Here is a 21,844-nt window from a genome sequence, read left to right as displayed (position 1 = left end):
AGATTTAGTCGCAAACCGCACGCAAAGTGCACACAAATGTGTCGACACCTTGTTACGGAAAAGTGTACACACGGCGACGACACTTTGTTTCGAAACAATTCTAGACACATTGTGTGGACTCTGTTACGACACATCTGACATTTAGTTACCACTTTGATGATTCTGCGACTGGAATGGTTATATGGGAACCGTGTAAGTACAGCTCTAAAGATAATCTATTAATCTATCATCCGTCGGTCATGATAAGACTGTAAAGAAATAAGATTTATTGTGTCGCTATAAAATTTCATTTCCTCACTTTTCGAGCACCAGCTATAGAAAATCTGTCATTTTTCACTTGTATCAGTTAAGATGACAATGTAAAGACACAAGTCCCAATATCTAAGGCACTTTTATCTTTATCATCTGAATCATATCGTACGCGCCGGATTACTAAGCGTTTCAAACTCAATAGACTCTATTTGAGACTATCAAACACGTGTAAGTAAATAAATGACGTCACAAAAGTCATGACATGAACACATCCACATTGAATGCGAGTTTCTGGACACACCCTCTCCGATCCTATTGTCCTGCCCCTCGGATGACTAATCTCTTAATAAACGACGAGGGGAATACTAAACAGAAGCAACTGTGTATTACCATTAGTTGCGTTGCACGAGTGCATCCGAGTTGAAGCATTCGACAACGTGTTCTTATAAACTTCTTAGATTCTTCTTCTTGAGTGACTTGAGTCTTCTGCAGAAAATCGCTAGTCCTTTTTAGAGAAGATGCAATCCTATTCACGGTGTCCAAGTATGTCTTTGGCGACGATCCTGACGGTGTCGGTTTCGTTTTCAGTACGGATCAAACGAAGGCCAGCAGTAGAAACTAAAAGCTACCGATTTGATCCCCGTGTGTGTTCAGCGAAAAATAAAGGTTTCGAAGAAATCAGATTTTTCCAATGCCTTTTAGGTACTTACAGCTGATCTGCGGGGATCGTGGATAGAGCATTGTACATAAAATCGAGTCTCTAATCGACTATTTATCAGTCTCGTAAACTGACTTGATCTTCTATTAAGATGAACGCTTGTAAGAGTAGAGTTCTGTCTGACCAACTCTATCAGGGACCGCAAATATAGTGGTTGCCCTGTGCCCTCGGCTTATCCATACTTAACAGCAATTTGAACTCTATCCAGAGGCCGAGCATTGCGTGTTCAAGTCTGATAAACCTAGTAGAATGCTATCTTGAAAATTTATTTGTAGGGTGTTTCATTAGTACCTACTGTCGAGCTACTGCCCTATTCTCTTTGTTCTTTTCGTCTGTTAATTTTCTAAATAAATTAAAACTAAAACTAATAAATTTCGTCTTCATTTTTTAATACGTAAAATTTCTATTTTTTCTAATTCATGTTGGAAATGGCTCTACAACAATCTACAGGTTGCAGTTCAAATCTAGGAAAATCTATTTTATTTAGCAGTTACATACATATGTAGAAATGGCATAACAATCCCGTGTGGTGACGGTACCATGTTTGCCAATGGTTTCTATTCTATTTTATTATTTATTTATCAATTATCAACAATAACGATTGTGTTGAAAAATGCACTATACAAGTATACAGCCTTTATGAATAATTTATTGTAAATTAAAAGAATCCCTAGATGAAAGTAAATCTGTTAAACGTATTCCAAGAACTAAACGCACTATAATAGGTATTTGTATATTTATTTATAATAGGTAGGTATAATAGGTATTTATAATAGGCATAGGTATTTGTAATATGGGCCTTGTTGCCTGAATTAAATATCTAAATAAATAAATAAATAAAACCCTGGATCACTGCTGGTATATTACGTTGTATCCAAAATAGAAACAGAATGCAACTTAAACTACGTGCTGACCCTCACAATGATGTACTAAAGATCACGTACAGGCGGTACAGAAATTATTGCAATAATTTAATTAAAAAACTGAAAAGGAAGTATGAAAGTGATCTATTAGCCAAATCTACTAACCATTCTAAAACTCTATGGAATACCATAAAATCAATAATTTTAATTTATTATTTTATTAATGTACGGTAACATATTTTATTAAGTTTAGTGCCTTATTATTATACAAATGACCATAAGGCCGTCTGTTTCTAAAACAGGCTCTGCCTATAAATGTAAGATCAAAGCGCCGAAAGATTCAAAAAGATTATATGATGATTGATGTTGCTTGATTAGACGACTACCATTGCAATATTTTATGTTTATGTAATACATAAATAACAATTTGTACATTTACAATAATATTTACATGTACAAATTTTACATAAATTTGTTCAGCTTTCTCGAATTTTGAATGACTTCAAAAGCATATAACAGACTATGTTAATGTCTTGTTTTCAAACCTGTCAAAGTCTAGACTTGCCTAACTACATAGAATTAAACATAAAGCATTTGAATACTTAATTTACCCGTCGTCGCAAAACATACTAATTATCCTTTTTATACGGATTCCGTACTCGTAAATAAATATTGAATGGCACTTGTTCGCCAGCGATTTAGCATTTTTCCACGCCTGTCTGTCTCACAAAAACAGTATTAAAATGTATGAGATCGCATTGTTTCGTTCATTCGCAATTGTTTGTCTGCGAGTTGTATAACACTGTAACACCTATTCGGTTCTTACGACAATACGTTTTTCAGGACGATTGAATAATGAAAAGTCGTATTTGGTATTAAATTAAAATTGTATTGATTTTTGTCCTAGTGAAGATAATGAACCATGTTGAATTGGAATTAGATTTAGACAATCAGAATGCAGTCCAAGTACCACAACAAACTCTTATCATTTTGAGTTTTTTTTGTGTCAATATTTTTTTTTTGGTACATGTTTATTGCCATTGCATTACCAATTACACTTATTATTAAAGTTTTTTTTATAATTAACAGCTAATCTGTTATAAGTGTTATTACGTAGATTTGAATAATATTAGCTGGTATCAAACGCAATAAATTAAATTAATGAAAGCCAAATTCAATACTTTGTATTAAAAGGGCATTTTGTAGGGCACTAACCCATCGGTCATTAATTTAATTATGAAAGCATCTTTAAAATCTAATTTTGATCACTATGTACAATTTATGTCCTTACTGTACACTGTGCACTGTATACTTGTTTTGTGTTTCTTATGTATTGTATCGTTAAAATAAATAGAAATGTGCACCATCAGTTCCTAAAAAACTTGGTTGATTCTATTTCGGTCCTCATTCAAGATAAGGTGAACGTCTGGTGGTTTACAAGAGGCCATATGGGCAGCATCTCTTTACGTAATTAAGCCAAGATGCAGACATTATTTAAGAATGCTTAATGCAACACAGAGAAACTTGATGTTTGATGAAGATTAGGTAAACTCTCGGTTTCCTGAACTCGGTTATTGTAATACCTATAGTATGTTATACCTAGGTATGTTATTTTATTAAAAGTTTATTAAACTTTACCCACCCAATGGATAAAAAACCGGCCAGGTGCGAGTCGGACTCGCCCTCCGAAGGGTTCCGACATATTGTTCCTAAAAAAAGTACAAGAAAGTAATTTACCCTTGGTTGGATTTTTATCAGGGTGCCTTTTTAAAGACACTTTAAAATGCAAATAAAATCTCCAAAGTGTCTGCAAGGTCCCCCATCTGTCGACCAACGCAATAATGGTGGGCCCTCGCCCGTAAAATTACGAGATGCACCCAGCGGATTGGGGGAGCTCGGGGTTATTGCCTCTGCATATCAGACAGTGGTGCATATGCGCACAGAGCGAATAAACTTTATTTGTATTTGTATGTTGTGTGGCGGCTGGCGGCCGAACGCTGATAGTGTCGTAGTCACTGCAGGAGGGGCGCGCCGCCGGTTAGTGTCGATCGCGATTCTCCGCCCGACTCACGCGTTACGCTACATCGTCCATACTGTTCCAATTTCGAAATTAAAATCGTAACATTCCACCTGGATATTTAGTTTTCTGACGCCCATAGACAATACGATGTCAACGCGACCGTTGAAAAATTTAAATCGGCGGCGTTTTGTCTTACGCGATATAATCTTAATTCTACTTTATGATAACAATTAGGGAGTTCAGACATTGTTTTGAAGTTAACAGATACCGGTCAAGTGACTGTGCATGAGATTTTCTAAAGCCTCTTATGTGAGCTATGTGACAGTGTGTTACGTGTATGCAGTGCAAATTTAATAATAGTCATACATTACGTGGTCATTGGTGTCCATCGATACCGCTTTAAGTCTAGTGTGCCATTAAGTTAAGCTTTAAAATATAAACGTAACATAGGTATATCATAGACAAGTGTGTGGGTAGATGAAAAATTAATTTGCGCACACGTTTCGGACGGTAGTGCAGTGTTGATGTTTAAATCAGGTTTGTTTAACCGCTCTGGCGGCGCGATGGAGCCAGTGGAAGTGGAAGACAGCTTGGAGCTTGAATATGACATGTGGGACGGGCAGTTCGACTTTGTGGGGCCTCAGGGCCCACCGCCTGAGACCAGGGGTCGGATATTCTCCGACTCCAGTGTGACGGAGGACCTGTTCACTGGGTCCCCGCTGACGCCGCATCTGACGAATGGATTGAATGGAGGAAAGAAGACTGCGGCACATCAGTGGTGCGACAATCTGTCTGATCAAGTGAGATTCGTTATTTTTTCTAATTAGTCTCGCTGTTTTCTAAGTTTCATAACTTTTGGTGAATTAGGTCAAAAGATCACTTTAGAGATCTTTTGACCTAATTCATTTAAATTAACCTTAATAAACTCTACGAGCTACCTACTTGTAGAAGTGCACGTCTCTTCAAAAGCTTATTAGGTGCTTGGTTACGCGTTGGAATTTTGCATTCAATCATCGTCTCCTTGGGATATTTACTTACTATTAAACAAATGTTAGCCTATCCCACACATTTGGTGCCTTAAACATTTATGTAATAGTTCATTGTTTAGACAACCGTCGAAGGTTGCTTCGATAAAAAGACTATTGCAAGCAAGACAAGATCTAACGTTACCTACGCGCTCTAAGTATCTACCAGATAATGTTACTTAGGCTAAAGCCCGTTGACCTAGAGGTCAACCATATTAACCTTAAGGTTCAGACATAGATATATCTATCTCTACCTCTCGTTTTCTATTCTCAGTTTATTACTGGGTGAATGTGAAAATGTGAATCGTATACGTATACCTACTTACATCTAGGTGACAAAATGTCTAGCGCCTCTATAAACTGGGCGTTACCAGACGCTCGCAAAATGTCCATTCATAGCTGATTGGAATTCGTCCACAATGCTCTACATTACGAGTATCATCGTCGACACGATTCGTAAACCTTACCACACCGAGACAAGGTCGATCAATGGTCAGATATTATTGCTGTTAGTACAGTAGCCACTACAATACCAGCCGGTGCGTAACCGGCAACGGAACTCGATCCAAATCAAGTGTTTTTTACTCGGTCGATCAGGCGCGTCCGCGGACCTGGCCGTACCGTCGCCGGCGAATTTGTATACCAACTTAACCTGGCAACTTTCGTCACTCTTACACCATGGTTATAAAGCCTATTGTTCCCTGATACATGTACGTTTTTATTCTGGTGGTTCTATTAGCGGCTGTCACGCGATCCTACTACTTATTTGTCGGTATTTCATCGACCAAACTCCCCTCAAATCCATATTTACAAATGCTACCACTTGTACACTATCTATATCTTCTGTTACTTCGTGATTGAAGATCTTTATCTGTATCGTCAAAGTTATCCAATTTCAAATTGACTTAACAGACTTGTGTAATGTAGAAATGTAGGCAAACTTAATTTAAAAATACTAATTAGGGAGTGCCATATATATAAATCTCTGTTACAACTTCATCAGATAAAGTATTAAGTACCTCTAAAACACGCTGTTTCTCACTAGCGTTTGTTTCCGAGCTTGGATTGGTGCTGTAACAATAGTATAATTTAATTTATTCTTAGCAATTGTTTAGAAAGATACAACGCGGTTACTTGCTCTTACGTGTACAGTGAAAGCTTACGTGTTACTAGAATATATTCTAGGAATTTACAATCTATTTGAAGCTGATTTATTACTAAAAATTCCCTTGGGGCTAAACGCCAGTTTCCAATTAAAATCGCTATGCCCCCTCTTTAGCCACCCCCAGGAAGTAATTACATTATATGACGCTATCGTATTCGCATCCCTAGTAGTACGTAATGCCCTGAGGCCTAAAAAGTAAAGACCAGTCCAGACGGGATGATCAAATCGACCGATTAAATTAATTGGCGTCAATCTCCCATTTAATCACCAATTTTAGATTTTAGGTGATATTTCAGTGCTCTAATTTAAAAAAATGCCTCCAAACGCGAACAGCAGCATCACAAATAGGTATTTTTGCGTCCGCATCTCCATTTTATCTGTAATATCGTTCATAATCGGCGTGATTTGAATCAGCAGCGGCACGGCCTAATTTGATCAGACAATTTAATCAGAATGGCGAAAAATTGTTCCTGTCTGGACCGGGCTTAGATATAATGGATCTGTAAAATGGAACCAATTCTTTTTTATGCCGTTTAAACCTGGTTTAAAGTTAAAATGCCATCATTCTGCTTCACTGCATCATTCAAGAAGGCCTTACGCGTCAAGAACGTCCAATAGGCTTGCTGTAGGCAATAGGTCCTGAGATTTTTCGCCTTCCAAAAGGTGAAGACTTCAGGGCTCCCCGCCAACTAGATGGTCTCACCAAGTTACAAAGGCCACCTCAGGCAAACTCCATCAGGCGGTGAGGGCTACCGATGGAGACAAATTGTAGAAGCTGCAAAACCAGGTGGTCAGGGTCCTCAGTAATGAGGGACCGACGAAGAAGAAGGCAATAGGCATATCGCTCCACGTTTGTTCCACTTTGTTCAAATGTGTAGTCGTTGACTGTCGTTCAGATATCTGCAATGACTAAAGCGAAGCCAATTTCATACTTATTTAATGAAGCTATCTGTCGGCGTAACTAAACATCCGATTGATTACGATTGATTTCCATCTTACTTTTGTAATACCTGTAAAGTTTGTTTGAGCTGTCTTGATAAATTGACGCAAGAATTTACCACGTGAAATACGGGGTGGGCCCTGTAACGCTAGCAAACATTTTAAAGTTAGATTATGTAGCCAATTACTTATATTTATGGACGGTAAAAAAATCTACCGACGTGCCCGAAAAGTGCGCGTGCGGGGCAAACCTACTAAAAAATGAAAAAGTTTCATTTCAAGAAAGTGAAAATAAATTGAAAAATAAATTCAGCGTAAACCCTAAAAATATTACATTCCCAATGCATTGGTTTCTTGTATATTTGCAAACAGTGCCAGGGCCAGCACACGCGTCACTGCAGTAATTAGGTTACCGCAACGTTGCACTTCCATCCTTCTCACTTCCTCCATTAGTATTTATATATTTGCTTCCTGCTCCTTTACACGAGATCTTTGTTAATGTTATTATGTAACACCAGTATTACAACATATTTTTATTCCTACAAACAGATTAACTTCCTGGGTTTAGTTTTAGATGAAATTTAAATCTTAAGGCGCCTCTAACAATCACTGAACACTTACATACATACAAAACTGCACAAATTGTACTGGAGTCATTGTTTTTGCACCACCTTCATTAATCTTTACTTGAAAGAGATCGTCCTTTAGCAATAAGGTCGTCTGACGTCTGTTATTCACTTCTGCAAGCTTTATTTCCTTTATTTGCATTGGATTAAAATGCCGTTTGTTTCGCGACTATATTTGATCGATCCCTCGTGCACCATTGTATTCAACCCGACAATTATTTAATTAGCCACCGAACGGACTGAAACTGACCGTTAGCACTTATTATTGGAGCGAATGACAAGCAAATGTAAATCGTAAGCGTGACAAATGTCACATTACACCTTATTAATATTCGCATAGAGTTCAAAATTAAACACGGGTAATACCGCAAACCGACCTAATAACGTATGCTTATTGAAGTGAGACATATGGGAATTTACAATGTTCGGTGACCCGTATGGAACCCTTGATGGAATGATATAGAACTGTGTATATTTTTGACCTGAGTGAAGAAAAAGAGAAGGTTAATGAGTATTATTAAAAATAGAAGAGTCTGCTACGACACGATCACTTCATCAGAAACATCGTAGAAGGGAAAATAAATAGAAGGAAAGGGAGGGGAGGACCAAGGAAAAGTTATATGAGCCAGTAAAAGGAGCATGTAGGGGCCGTGTCGTACCAGGAAACTAAAGGGCTGGCTTCGGACCGACCAACCCCAGCTCTTAAACTGAATAATGATGATAATGATGTACATTTTTAAAGCACTTGCAAATGGAGACTTACAATTGTAAAAACTTGGTTGAGCGTTTACTATTCATATCCATAATGCATTAGTAAGAAGTTAATTGCAAAAAGATTTAATTGTAATTCATCCAAATTGATATTCTGTAACTCTGTAACTCATTAGAATTTAATTATAACATCGGGACTATAATTAGAGTTAAACATTTTTAAATCGTAAAAGGATTTCTATTTTAACTTATAACTACCAAATTAGGTGATGATCATCAACTTGCAGTTTTGTTTTCGACCACTGACACTTTGTTTTAACATCGTAAACACGTCGTCGTATATTAACATTATAAAATAATGGCTATTTTATGTCCCATCTTCAACTCTTTCTTCTTCTTCTTGCTTGCCACTTTCCAACAACAATAAAAATGTAATTATTAAAGATATAGTCAGTATGCAAGAATTAGGCTGTTATAAATAGTTTCCTACTTACTTTAAATGAATCGTCACTTCAAAACTTCACACTCAAAAAATCAACGTAAAGCATTTGTAAAGGAAAACAAACTAATTAAATATCATGACTTAACATAATGCAGCTATACAGCGAATTAGCTGCCTTCTTTACACGAGTTTTTTTCTAGTTTAACAATGCTAATTCCCATGTATTTTTAATAAATCATTTAAAGTTTCAAACCTCATCAGCTATAAACTTCAGGGTTGTCACAAATTTGTAACTCCCTGGATAATTTTGACTCTCTTTAGCAAGGGTATTTAGGCACGTCATTATTTATCTAAACAGTCGTTCACAATCCATCAGTACAGGTAAACGTACTGTTTACAAAAGCTGGAAAGTTGTAAGACAAGTCTGTGCCAAGAAAATGTTTCTCTAGGAAGTCACGCGGCCTCACTCTGCTATTCAAGTATTCATTGATTGCTGATAGCAATCTTTTACTTAACTAACGTGCAATTTTCGTCTGTCTACTTACTGTTTTGTTTTAGTCTTAAGAGCCAACAGGAGTGGTCATTCCTCCATACAAACGTACTCCTCGTTTTCCTCCTTGGTTTTTGAGGCTAGAGCAATGATTTTGATGATTTTTTCAACACAAGTGCTTAAAGACGTAATTTCCAGTTACTGTTCTGTATCTTTTTTCTTGAATTCTTGTCGTTACCATTTTAGCACTAGTGCTCGACGCTGCACTAGTATTCGCCATATAGGTTAAATTTGAACTAGCAAAGATTTTTCTGTATTCAAATTTAATCCTTGTCACTTTGACATAAAGTGCCCATGTCGAATACTAGTGCAGCGTCGAGCACTAGTACCTACTTCTACCTTAACTGTAAAACTATGTTTAAGTCCAAAAGTCGTTAATCTTTAAAGTATTTTTTTACTCATTCAAAACACAATGGTGGATTATTTTATGCAAATAATCTTACGTTAACATTCGTCTGAATTAACTTAAATGCAAGTGTCCAAATATTAACTACATTTAACATTATACCTATCTAGGAATTGCCTGACATTTTGTGACTACATTAAATTTTCATTTATTTCATAGTGAATGAATGACTTGTAGTTTTATGGTCGCGTTGACTCTAAAGTAAAGTTTGTGTTTAGGACGAATAATTATTTATTATGATATTTAAATCTTTAAGTGTTAAAAGGTCACCGTAAACACGCCGAGCGAGAATGATAAATTGATAATGAATGTTTCTAGTTCAAAGTTTACGTGAAGATATCGTGGTATTGAGGTGATACCTATCATTATTATACTGTACCTATACTTATATACAATTGTTGTTTTGACTACGTACACTCTCATACTTACTGGAGAATTACCAATTATTAAGGTTATCTTAGTTGACCTTTGAGAAAGAGCTCGTTAATTGAGCGACAATCAATTTGAAGATGGTTTTCTACGATTTGGTTTTCCGATAGATGCTGAGACGTAGCATATGTTTGTATTAAATGATTTAAAATAATAGCCCATATACCTATTACATCCTTTTTTTTATTAATTTAGTTTATATTTAGCTACAGTAGATGACTAAACTGACATAGAAACGTGTTTGGATTCACGGCCAACATATCGATTTTTTTATGAATCAACGGAAAAACGGTTAACTCATAATCATTACCTACTAAGTAATTGCAACGTGCGTCAAAAAACAGTAGAAAAAATACTGCAGGAACTCATACAAGTTCATCTCGCATCATAGTCACATCATAGTCCTCGCTTTTTCATTCACGCTCGTATTTTTACGAGTATCGATTTTTAATATTCGAGCAATATCGAATACGACTATTAAGAGAGATTCATTCAAGTTATCAATTTCACTTTCACCAGTGTTTTATTATTATTACACATTGCCCCGCGCCATCAGTTATAGCATGCGTCCAAACCCGTCTTTGATATCATTTATCAAAGCCTACAATTATTAAGTTACTCAATTGCACACTTCCATTACTTTGTGTAGGTATGTAATCCATTTCTTTCATTTCTTTGTATGTAATCTATTTTCCCGTGGACAATTTGTTTGGATATAAAACGGTTAGAAGCGTGTGCCAGTTGCATAATCTTACCGTGAAAGCTGTAAGATGCTTTGATCTTGTATCAGGTGCTGTAACGTGGATGTAATGCCTTTATCTAACCTATGTGTACGGTAGAATGGGTCTACTAGGTAGATCAGCTTGGTTAATAAACTTTGAAACTAGGTACTGAAGAATCATCTTTCAAATCTACGAAGCATAAGAGATATGTTGGTCTGGATCTAACTAAACCCGAAAAGAAATACCTACCTACTTAAAACTTAATAGCTTAATACCTACTATTTTGATAAGTAGACTAGTAGACGCCTGACTATCTTACTTTCATATGAGGTATCTAGTTTCAAAAATCATACAATTTTGTTATTAAAACTTCCAGGGGGCCGATTTTTGAAATTCGACCATTCGATTTCGTGTATTTCGTTAATTAATATCTCCACTACTAGGCATTTAAATTCTACGAATAGAATTGAAATCGAGTGTTCAATACCACTAGATTCCAAATTTTAATCGCTCGTATCTCAAAAATTAGCATTTCGCCGTTTTCCATCGATTTTCGAGTGACGAAATCGAACGATCGAAATTCAAAAATCGGCCCCCAGAAGTTAGATACGAGTACATATATGTCGATTACACTATTTCCAGAAAGTGATAAACTTCCTTCTTATCAAATTTAGCTTCGCCGCGTGACTATGATCAATAAACAACATTATATAAAACCACTCAAGTGTTTACGTCGTGTATTAGTTACAGAATTTGTGCCATTCTCAACCAAAAGGGTACTTATTGTCGGTTGTCAATAAGGCGTTATTGCCATATAGCTTCAATTTGAAATCAACCTTATCGACAACCGACAATGTGGTACCTTTTTGTCGAAAACGTCACATTTTATTTACAGCATTATAAACTGGCTTCAATAAGTAGCTTTAACACTTTAATACCTATACAATACACTGAAGCCACACTAATACTTTTATATCCATGAAAACATAATCGAGTTCAGAAGTGGTATCATATTTTTATCACTTGTCATGCCATGCGTCACTTTGTCGCTTACATATTTGTTAGAACGTGACAGGCATGGTGACAAATGATAAAGAGCTGATCATCTTAGCTAGCAGCTAGCCCTACAGGTTATTGCATTAAATAGATGTTTAGGACATGCAACGAGTAAATACAGTATTAGCGAAAACGGACTTTGAACTTGAAGAAAATAAATGGAAAGTCTTCTAAATAAGGAATTACAGCATTCCAACTAGTATATCCCTATACCTTTTCTGTTAGCTAAACTCTCTCTTATAGTTAGTCTCTGTTAGTTACAGGAAAGACATAAAATTATGAATGTTGTGTTTTCCGGATGTCAACAGATCGTATCGTCTGTACTGTAGGATATTTATGATAATTTATGTAAGTACTTACTATATTAATCTTTAATGAGTTAACTCATAAATATAACATACTATATATATCTATACCCATCTAACTATTAGAAATGGTGAAGTCGAAATGAAAGGTGAAGTGATGATACCGATAAAAGATGCGAATATTTCCGAGCCAAAGGTAGTAACTATGTATTTGTTAATCTGTGGCCAAAGGCAGTGGGACAATATCATATTGGTTTCTATAAAAACATGAATACAAATAGTTAAAATATAAAGCAGTTATAACGAGCAGTGTCGCTGTTAAAAATATAGGTATACATAATATTTTAGTTAAAAGGTACCTACATACGGAAGGAAGGGAAAACTTTACTCGCCAAAGTAAAATTAGGATTATTAGAATCTACGCTGGTCAGATTTTTTATTGAAAAAATAACTTGTTAATTAATCAACCATACTGCTAATTATTCCCGGCGGCGTAGCACGGTGGCGTTTTTATCCCTTGTCACCATACCTGTCACGTTCTAACAATTATGTAAGTGCGAAAGGGACGCGCATAGTGATAGTCGATAAAAATGGAACCGTGCTGCGCCCGCTGGTTTCGAAACGGTGTCTTCCAGTCATACGAGTGCGTGGACACCGTTTCGCACGTAATTTTAAATGTTCGTGCTTGATTTGATTTAACAGCATGCAAATTTAATTGCTCCCAGAAATGTTTGCATGCACCAGCCTACTCGCATGCATAACTTTAGATGTTCACATTGCTTACCTGAAATAAGTGAGATACCCATACCATGAGTCTCTGACAGTCTCAAAACTTACATATTAGTACGCTAACGTCTGTCTACGTACCGACAAAACCGAAGTTTGACAGCGATTCAGGGTCAAATCGTGATATTCGTGATACTTATATCCCCTTCGCCTATTTGGGGTTGTCAAAATTCAAGTCATTATCTTAACTGTGCACTGTTAGGGTCGTCAAGTTGTGTCACCCCTAATAATTGCTCGGTGCAACACTGAGCCGAACGGAGCCGAGTTTGCCCGAAGTCAGGAGTGTCTCCCCACTGGTGAAGACCGCCTGGGTTCTCGAGTTCTCTCTTTACTGGTTTACCTGAAGCATAGATCGGTCAGCGATCACAATGACAGCTCAGGGCTAGGAGTGGGAATTGATACTGTAGTGTTAGCGGCAACAACATTCCAAGAACCGAATATTATTAGGTACTTACCTAGTCGCTTTAGTTACAGCTTGGCAAAAAAGAGTAGAAATTAAAATGTGGCAACACTGTAATGTCGTCCCTTTCAAATTAATCTTTATAAGAAAACGGGACGACACTACAGTGTTGCCACTTTTTAATTTCTACTTTTTTTGCCAAGCTGTAAGTACAGTCGTCATTAGAAATATATATCGAAGCAGCCAAAGTGCACAACATATTCATATATTCATATTCATATTCAATCATTTATTTGCATAAGAAACACATAGAAATGCATGCAAATACAATTTTTAAAAAACACAGTAAAAACAAGAATTAATAATACACAAAATAAAAACATTAAGTCAGGTATCAGGTACAATGGTCAAATACAACGTTAAAATAAACATCACAAAAATAATAAAAACTATGTCAAGGAAATAATAGTAATTAATGACTCAAATGAATGTCAAAAAAAAAACAGCATAAATAAAAGAAATGTCAGGTACATTGGTCAAAAAACTTATCATAATATTCATTTATCGAGTAAAAAGGACGGCTCAGAAAATATTCCTTAACTGTTTTGTCAAAAGTTTTAAAATCTTCTATACTTTTAATTTCGTCAGTCAATAGATTATATACTCTTATGGCAGTATTATTTAAGCTTTTATCGAAATTTACATAATGTGCTTCATTTAAGAGTAGCATAGACTTTGTCGTCTGGATTTCTGATAGCGACTCCACTGTACCAAACTTCTATACCTACAGCCCACGAAATTGTCTACCGTTGTCCCGTACAAACGCAAATCTTCTGAAGATTTGCAGGTATAGTTCTTTTTCTTTAACAATGGATGTAAAAAAATGCTCAGTAAAAAAAAATCTGAATCGAAAAGTTAAAAAAATGTGCCTAATGTTTTTATTTAAATTACTTATACGAAATGAAATGTATTTGTCTTATTTCCGATCGATTTTATTAATCTCTACCCTATCATTGAAAGCAATGTTATCTAATGATAAAACTTCAATAACTTTTAAGTGCTGCACATTATCATAAATCAACTTAATTAAATAATATGACTCTATGGACTTTATTGCGATTTATATTACCGCAATATGCCATTCGTCTATAATTATATATTATTAATTATAAAACATACAGACAATTATGTTAATTTGTTTTCTACGTCCAAAGGAAAACTTTCCCCGTGTTTTGCAAACGTTACTTTAACGTTACTTTGTAGAACATCATTTGCATAAATTAATAAATATAACCACTAATAAACACCCTGAACGATTTACCGACTGTTGCTATAGTTGCTGTGTCGATGGTATAATGATATTGATTTTAAGAGTCACGTAACGCCGTCAATTAGGTACGTTTTGTATGTAAAACTTTTATACTTGCACTAATTTAATTTCTTTGCTCGCAATAATTATCTTGCTTATTAAAGTATACTTTAATACCTTTATTAATTTAATTGTCTAGATTTAGAACAATCAAAATCTAATGAAAGGTAACCCAACAAACTAATTGTGTCGCTTAACTTCAAACTCGGGTAAATCCATTCGACCCTCTCAGCAAATATCGACCCTATTACCTTTTCTTAATACCAAAATCGCATAATCTGACAGATGGATTTACCCGAGTTTGAAGTTAAGCGACTCAATTGCTAATCTATAAATGCCCTATCTAAAGTTTTGTTAAATACCTAATAGCCTATAAACCTTGATAACCGTTAACTACCAGTAGCTAAAAAACTGAGAGCAATCATCCACTTACGAGACGCGTGTAACTCGGCGAGAAAGTGAATTCAAGCCTCGGAATTAGATTTTTTGCCAATCTGTAATTATTATGGGGTTAGAGCACTCTACAAACGATCGAGTCTTTAGCCCAATAACTGGAGCAATGTTCTAACTTCTTAATTCGCCGGTTTTTTTATAATGTGCCGTAGAAAAGTTTCCAAAATTGCGAAATTTCCAGATTGAAGAATTTCTAAAACACCTCATAAAACTGCACATTGAAAAATTTCCACATTGAAGAATTTCGAAAACTTTTCTCTTTTTCGTTAAAGAAAAGAAACCCTTCAAAAAGGTTTTCTACAGTTACAAAAGTAACCATAGGTAGGTACTTAATTTTATTCAAGTAGGTAAAACATTTTCTTGGTATTTGTGACACATTGTACCTAGTAGGAAATTCAGGCCCTGGAGAATCAATGGTTACGCACGTGCTCGCGAAAGTACAGTACTGCGATGCCAGTGTAGGGCAGGTGCGAAACAAAACGAATTGTACAGAATAAAAGAACTAAGCGTATAATAAATGCTTAAAGAATTACCTTTTCTAAAACTTTAAGACAGAGGTTGCGCATAAATTCTTATTAATTATTATAGAGTCTGTGTGGAAAGAAAAGAATCGTAAGTCATGGCGTTTTTCGACTAATATGGGCTCCAATAGATTCCATAACTCTTCACTTTCCGAATAGACTCTATCCATTACAAATCCAAATCAAATTCATAACCTGTTATTACAACCAGAACAAGCCTCAAGTATACCTATTTAGAGGTAGAGAAGGATAATAATCGAATGTTGGGTTTCGCGGTAGGTCATTTCATAAAAAAAAAAACTTTTGTGTGATACTTACGCTAGAAATTTTTACCACATTTTTTCAGATATCTGTAGAAAAATTGGGTGAAGTATATTTAATTATTTGTGCGCTAATTTAGAACAGACTTCGTTCTTCGTGGATGTGAATCATTTATTGGCGTGCATTCAACTTTTGCTATATTTTTTCTTCTTTATTTTCAGCTGCCGTTTTACTCATTAGTTTTTATAAGTATGCCATTAAAATTTCTGAGCGGGTCTTGTGAATGAGGTTTTTAGAACTAGTCGTATGTATTATTGTGTAAGCTCAATGAAAACTATTCTAAGAAGAGTTTGACTTGTAGATATTAAAAATATTAATTTCAGAACGAACTCGCGCTCGCATTGCTCGTAAGTATCTGTGCGAGATTTATTACAAACCAATATTATAATTTAATTAATGAATACCCTAAAAGTGTGAGTCTCTCAAGCGTCATTGTTTTATTCGTCTTAGATTTGAATTAGCCTTTCCTGTTTGTCAGTTGACTCCTTCCTGTGGTGACGCCCGGCGGGCATTACTCACTTTGATATGCGTAACAGCTATGCGGTGACTATGAAACTAATAGGGATATTCTAATAGGGAAGGAATACGCTTAGAATGTTTTTAAACAATTTGTTGTACAGGTTGCCGCTGCAGTCTATTTACAGCTCTTTTACTTAAGTACCTATCCACAATTTTCGAATTCAATTTAGCAGAACTCCGACAGAGATGTTATCAGTTATCACAGACGAACCTAATTTAAAGAACTACTGCTAATCCAGTGGAATGAACAAATAGCCAGGGGCAAGGCCCGCATTCAATGGTGCATAAACAATGCTACTTGGCCTAGCATTAGAATGAACTTCCAGATAGCTATTGTTAGGTTAAATTATTTCTTCGAATATTGGCTATGTTTTGGTGATGGACATTGAACTTGTTTGATACTTTGAATATCATAATATCAGTTGTCGAAATCGATCTGCGTTTTACTCGAAAGCACAACATTAAGTAGGTAGGTATGTTCAGTCACGGTAATTATAATTGCAAGACATTGTTTCACCTTCGTGAGAATATGTCTAATTGTCCATATCCGTGATAATAGGTACCTTAAATACCAAAAATCGTTTCATTTCCTAAACCCCTTAAAGTTATTGTACATTAATTGGTTTAGTAGATAGTAAAGTTTACATTTTAATTGTACAAGCACTATCATTCGCCACAGTAGACTTGCGAAACATCCTCAACGAAATTAGCATCGCGTCATCCATCTCAAGGTTAACCCAAAATAAACTGAATCCCACAAATCTAATCATGTAAATGATTTTGCGATAATTCTACTTATGCGAATGTGGCGACCTACAAACAATTGCAACATTATGATGCAGTGTTACCTGTGTCCAATTACGTGCACTACAGAAGACCTCATAAGAGCTTCCCCCGGGGGTTAAAGGTGGCAAGATATTAATTAGTTATGATCCGTTCACACGATAAGAAGATTAGGTGTTGTCAGAAACAATCACACTGTCTAGATGTTAGATCGGCGATATCTATAATGAAATGGTTCGATGGTTAGGGAAAGTAAAAGTGGTCTGTCTGGAGTGCAACATGCTCTCTTCTTGGTTTATAATACGTGTAAAATTATCGTAGAAACTGAAAGGCACTGTGGCCCCACTTTTTGAGACTGTATAGTCGCGATGCAACTAGCAAAAATGTAAATTTGGCAGGTAGTAGGTACCAAAATATGTCTCCTATAGGTATACCTAAGATATAAGCAAGACTTTGATACGACTAAGAAATAAAGACGAAGGAATGATTGGCCATAAGCCTGCATCTGAAGGTGTCGATGTTTATAATGAGTTGACCTGTAACGTTTACGTTTTAATAAGCATTCTAGAAAAGTGCAGCTATATTTTTCAAACAGTGACTATGCGTAGGTATAATGGTTCTTGCATAATTAAGTACGTACCTAAACCTAATTGCATTTATATCAATGTTATCATATGTGCGGTGGAGCTAAACGTCTTATTTAAATGACTGCCCTACTTTTTCGGTGTAAAACGTTGACATTAGCGTATTGATAACAATTCAAGGATTAACAGATAATATTCATTCATAGGTATTGAACATGTTTTCTACACTTGTGAGATGTTTTTCTTAGCTGTCTTTATTATGCCAGATGTCAGCAATTAAAGCTAAAGAAAACCGGATGCAAAGTCGAGATGCGCTCGTGGCTCGTGCGCTGATTTGTTTTCTTTGCATTGCAGCGTTTCATTTAGCTGCGGATGCAATTATATATATAAGCAGATATCAAGAATCGAATAACTCGCAAATAACATTGAACAAGCATTATTACTAAGCACGCACTAGAAATATTCGTTAACTTCCTGATCAACCAAAACATGTAGATAGGTAATTCCCTGTTCATTTTTTTTTCTTCAATCGAACATAGATATATATTATAATTATAACCTATAAATACCCATTACAATTTCAAAACTTTTTGGGTACTGTTGGATTTTTCTAAGGTACTACTTACCTACCTAACTAGGTACTTATATCGTTGTGGTAAGCTATAAGTTGTAAAAAAACATTTGGAAATTCTTTCAACGTAAACTCATCACAATTTTGTTTTGGTTACAGGTGCAACTGCTACAGCAACAGGTGACGTCATTGGCAGATACGCAGAGCACGGCGGACGAGCGCTACGCGCGGGCGAAGGCCGACAACGCGGTGCTACAGGCGCGCGTACACATGCTCGACGAACAGATACGAGAGGTGAGTGCAACTGTTACAGCAACGTCACTAGAGCACGGAGCGCTACAGGCGAAGACAAGGCGGTGCTACAGGCGCGGATACATAAATACATATGCTCGACGAACAGATACGAGAGGTGAGTGCAACTGTTACAGCAACGTCACTAGAGCACGGAGCACTACGACCGAAGACAAGGCGGTGCTACAGGCGCGGATACATAAATACATATGCTCGACGAACAGATACGAGAGGTGAGTGCAACTGTTACAGCAACGTCACTAGAGCACGGAGCGCTACGGGCGAAGACAAGGCGGTGCTACAGGCGCGGATACATAAATACATATGCTCGACGAACAGGAGGGCTATGATGGTTATGTCACCGTATCATTAATCATTTAATGCATGATATGACGACTATCTGATAAATGATATAATTCGGTAAAAAGTCGCGAGGATAACGTATAAGTGGCTAATGATAGCGTGATATGTTTTGAGGTTTATAAAAATCAATTTTAAACTCGATGACTTAAGGTGTATATTAAAGAAAAGATGGTTAAATCACATTCTACCACTTATCCACATATGTCATTGAGAGTTAAAACTTATCCATGATTTGAGCTTTTGAAAAATCAATTCTGAACAAGTTTACATAAAGCGTATTTTAATTAATAGTTCGCGAGGATAACGTATATGTGACTAATGATAGCGTGACATGTTGTGAGGTTTTGAAAAATCATATTTATACTCGATGACTTAAGGTGTATTTTAAAGAAAAGGTGGTTAAACCACATTCTACCGCTTATCTAGATATGTATGTCATTGAAAGTTAAATTTATCTATAGTTTGAGCTTTTGAATAATCAATTCTAAACAAGTTTACTTAAAGCGTATTTTAATGAATAGTTGGCTAAATGACATGCCGCACACACCACTTATGCACATGTGGCATTGATAGTTAAAAGTTATTGGATGGTTTAAGATTTTGAAATATAGATTCTAATTGAGTTTATATAAGGTTTTTTTTAAAAGTGAATATTTTATTCCATCGCCTCAAATTTAACCGTCTTTATCATGTCGCAAAATCTACTTTATTTCTAGTACTTAGAATTCATAGTCTTTGAAATAAGCTTATACATTATAGGACTAAAGTAGACTCGGCTACAATACTTAATTCACGATTGCTGTTATTTGCTTGTAATGCCATACAAAATTTTAAGGACAGTAGTCGACCTTATTAACCTAAAATACGGTGATCTGTCAAAATCAAATAAATAATTCGGCCGTGCTTATTAAAAGAGCAGTAACTCATTTTGAAATCTCTTTCAGTTGTAGAACATATTGTACAAGTACAAAGTATCCAATTGAATGACACTTCAAAATGAGTTAGAGTCGGACCAAGAAAAGTCTGCAGCGGATTTGATAGCCCACGCAGTGCAAGTGTTATTTATACGTCATAATCATAATTTCATAGAAGTTTGACGTTTAAAATAACACTTGCACTGCGTGGGCTATCAAATCCGCTGCAGACTTTTCTTGGTCTGACTCTACTGCTCTTATTATAAGCACGGCCGAATTGTACAATCACCCACACTGTTAACAGCACATCGGTGGACTTTATGCCTTTTGAAATAAGGTCTACCGATGTACCTACAGTTAGAAATGTTGCAGTTTAGAAAAAGAAATCGTTTAATTTGAAAATAAAACATAACCTATTCGCTGGGTGCGATATGACAGCGGACTTTGAAATGTCACATGGCTGGCTGTCAACGAAGAGAACAAATAATTTCAATGAGATATTGTAATTTACATATATTCTATTCGAACAGGTAAATCTAACATTTCCCCTCTAAAATGGCATAAATGGCACAATCAATAAATTTCAGGTAGTACACTCACACGGACTTCCTCATGGCCGACTTTACGAGAAGTAAAGAAATAAAAATCGAATAACGCATTTCATATAAATAACTAATATCTGGGAGACCGAGCTATGCTCGGAAAACATATAAAAACCTAGCTAGATCAATTTTTCGCCCCCGAAAAGCCCCATATAACAAATTTCATCGAAATCGTTAGAGCCGTTTCCGAGATCCCCGAAATATATATACTTACATATAAATAAATAAATATCCAAGAATTGCTCGTTTAAAGGTATTAGATATGACTGTAGTGTCGTTAATAATGCAGACTTTTCGTGTTTTTCCAAAAGGATAATAATAAGTTTTGGCTTAACATGTGCAAGATGTACCTAAAAGAAATCAAATGTGAAGATCATCAGATTCATAAGAGCCACAGCATTGAAGCTCATGTACCTAATTCGTCAAACTTCAGTGACAAAAGTCCTTGAATGTAAGCTGTTTTTTCAATCTTTGACGTAGTACATACATAATATTATGATCCATTAATGTAATAGAAAGTAAAGAAATAATTTATTTTTTACAGATTGATTCTAGTCGTTATGTTACGAGTGGAAAATGTGATTGTGTGTACGTTAGCAGTAAACATATCGCGGCTCTGATATACTACATCTACTACTAAGAAAACTTCCCAAAAACCAGTAAAGAGCAGCAATTGGGCAGACCTAGTGCCAGACAGTTCGCCAAAGAAAATAACTCAAAAGGGAAATACCTACTTTGAAGAAATATATGCACCTGCAAAGAAAATTAGGTGTAATCCTTTGCCGTTACATGTTGGAATTGAAGGGAGAGTCAGCATTAAAGTTAATAATGGAAGCTGGTCCTGGTGCTTTATTTATTATTATTACTTTAAATACACAGATACGTAGGTAAACCTTGCTAGTAAAATGTGACAGTTGGTCTGCCGAAAGTTTCTTTTTGGGCCACGGTGCGCGTTGTGATCGATTCGTGGTTCTCCGACCCAGCGAATAATATGTACAGTCATCAGCAATAGTATCTTACACAACTAGGGCCGCAAAAATATATGACGCGCTCTTATTGCGCTCCAAATAAGAACGTGTCACATATTTTTGCGGCCCTAGTTGTGTAAGATACTATTGCTGATGACTGTACCTCTTCT

At 35.9% G+C, this 21,844-nt stretch overlaps 1 protein-coding gene across 5 annotated transcripts in view; it reads left to right on the top strand.

The window, feature by feature from the left end:
• LOC134668835 (rab11 family-interacting protein 4) overlaps positions 1-21,844 on the top strand; it is a 146,689-nt gene that overhangs the window by 109,350 nt on the left and 15,495 nt on the right. For 4 of the 5 annotated variants that reach the window (XM_063526305.1, XM_063526303.1, XM_063526302.1 and 1 more), the window contains one exon: positions 18,696-18,830. In XM_063526305.1, the coding sequence (XP_063382375.1) occupies positions 18,696-18,830 (135 nt within the window). Of the gene's footprint in view, positions 1-3,867; positions 4,654-18,695; positions 18,831-21,844 lie in introns of those variants that run through there. The other variant, XM_063526306.1, reaches the window with a different exon arrangement.

Source organism: Cydia fagiglandana, chromosome 11 (assembly GCF_963556715.1).
Source record: "Cydia fagiglandana chromosome 11, ilCydFagi1.1, whole genome shotgun sequence".
Lineage (NCBI taxonomy): Eukaryota > Metazoa > Arthropoda > Insecta > Lepidoptera > Tortricidae > Cydia > Cydia fagiglandana.
The sequence above is the reverse complement of the archived record's forward strand: the minus strand, read 5'-3'. Positions and strand labels throughout refer to the sequence as shown.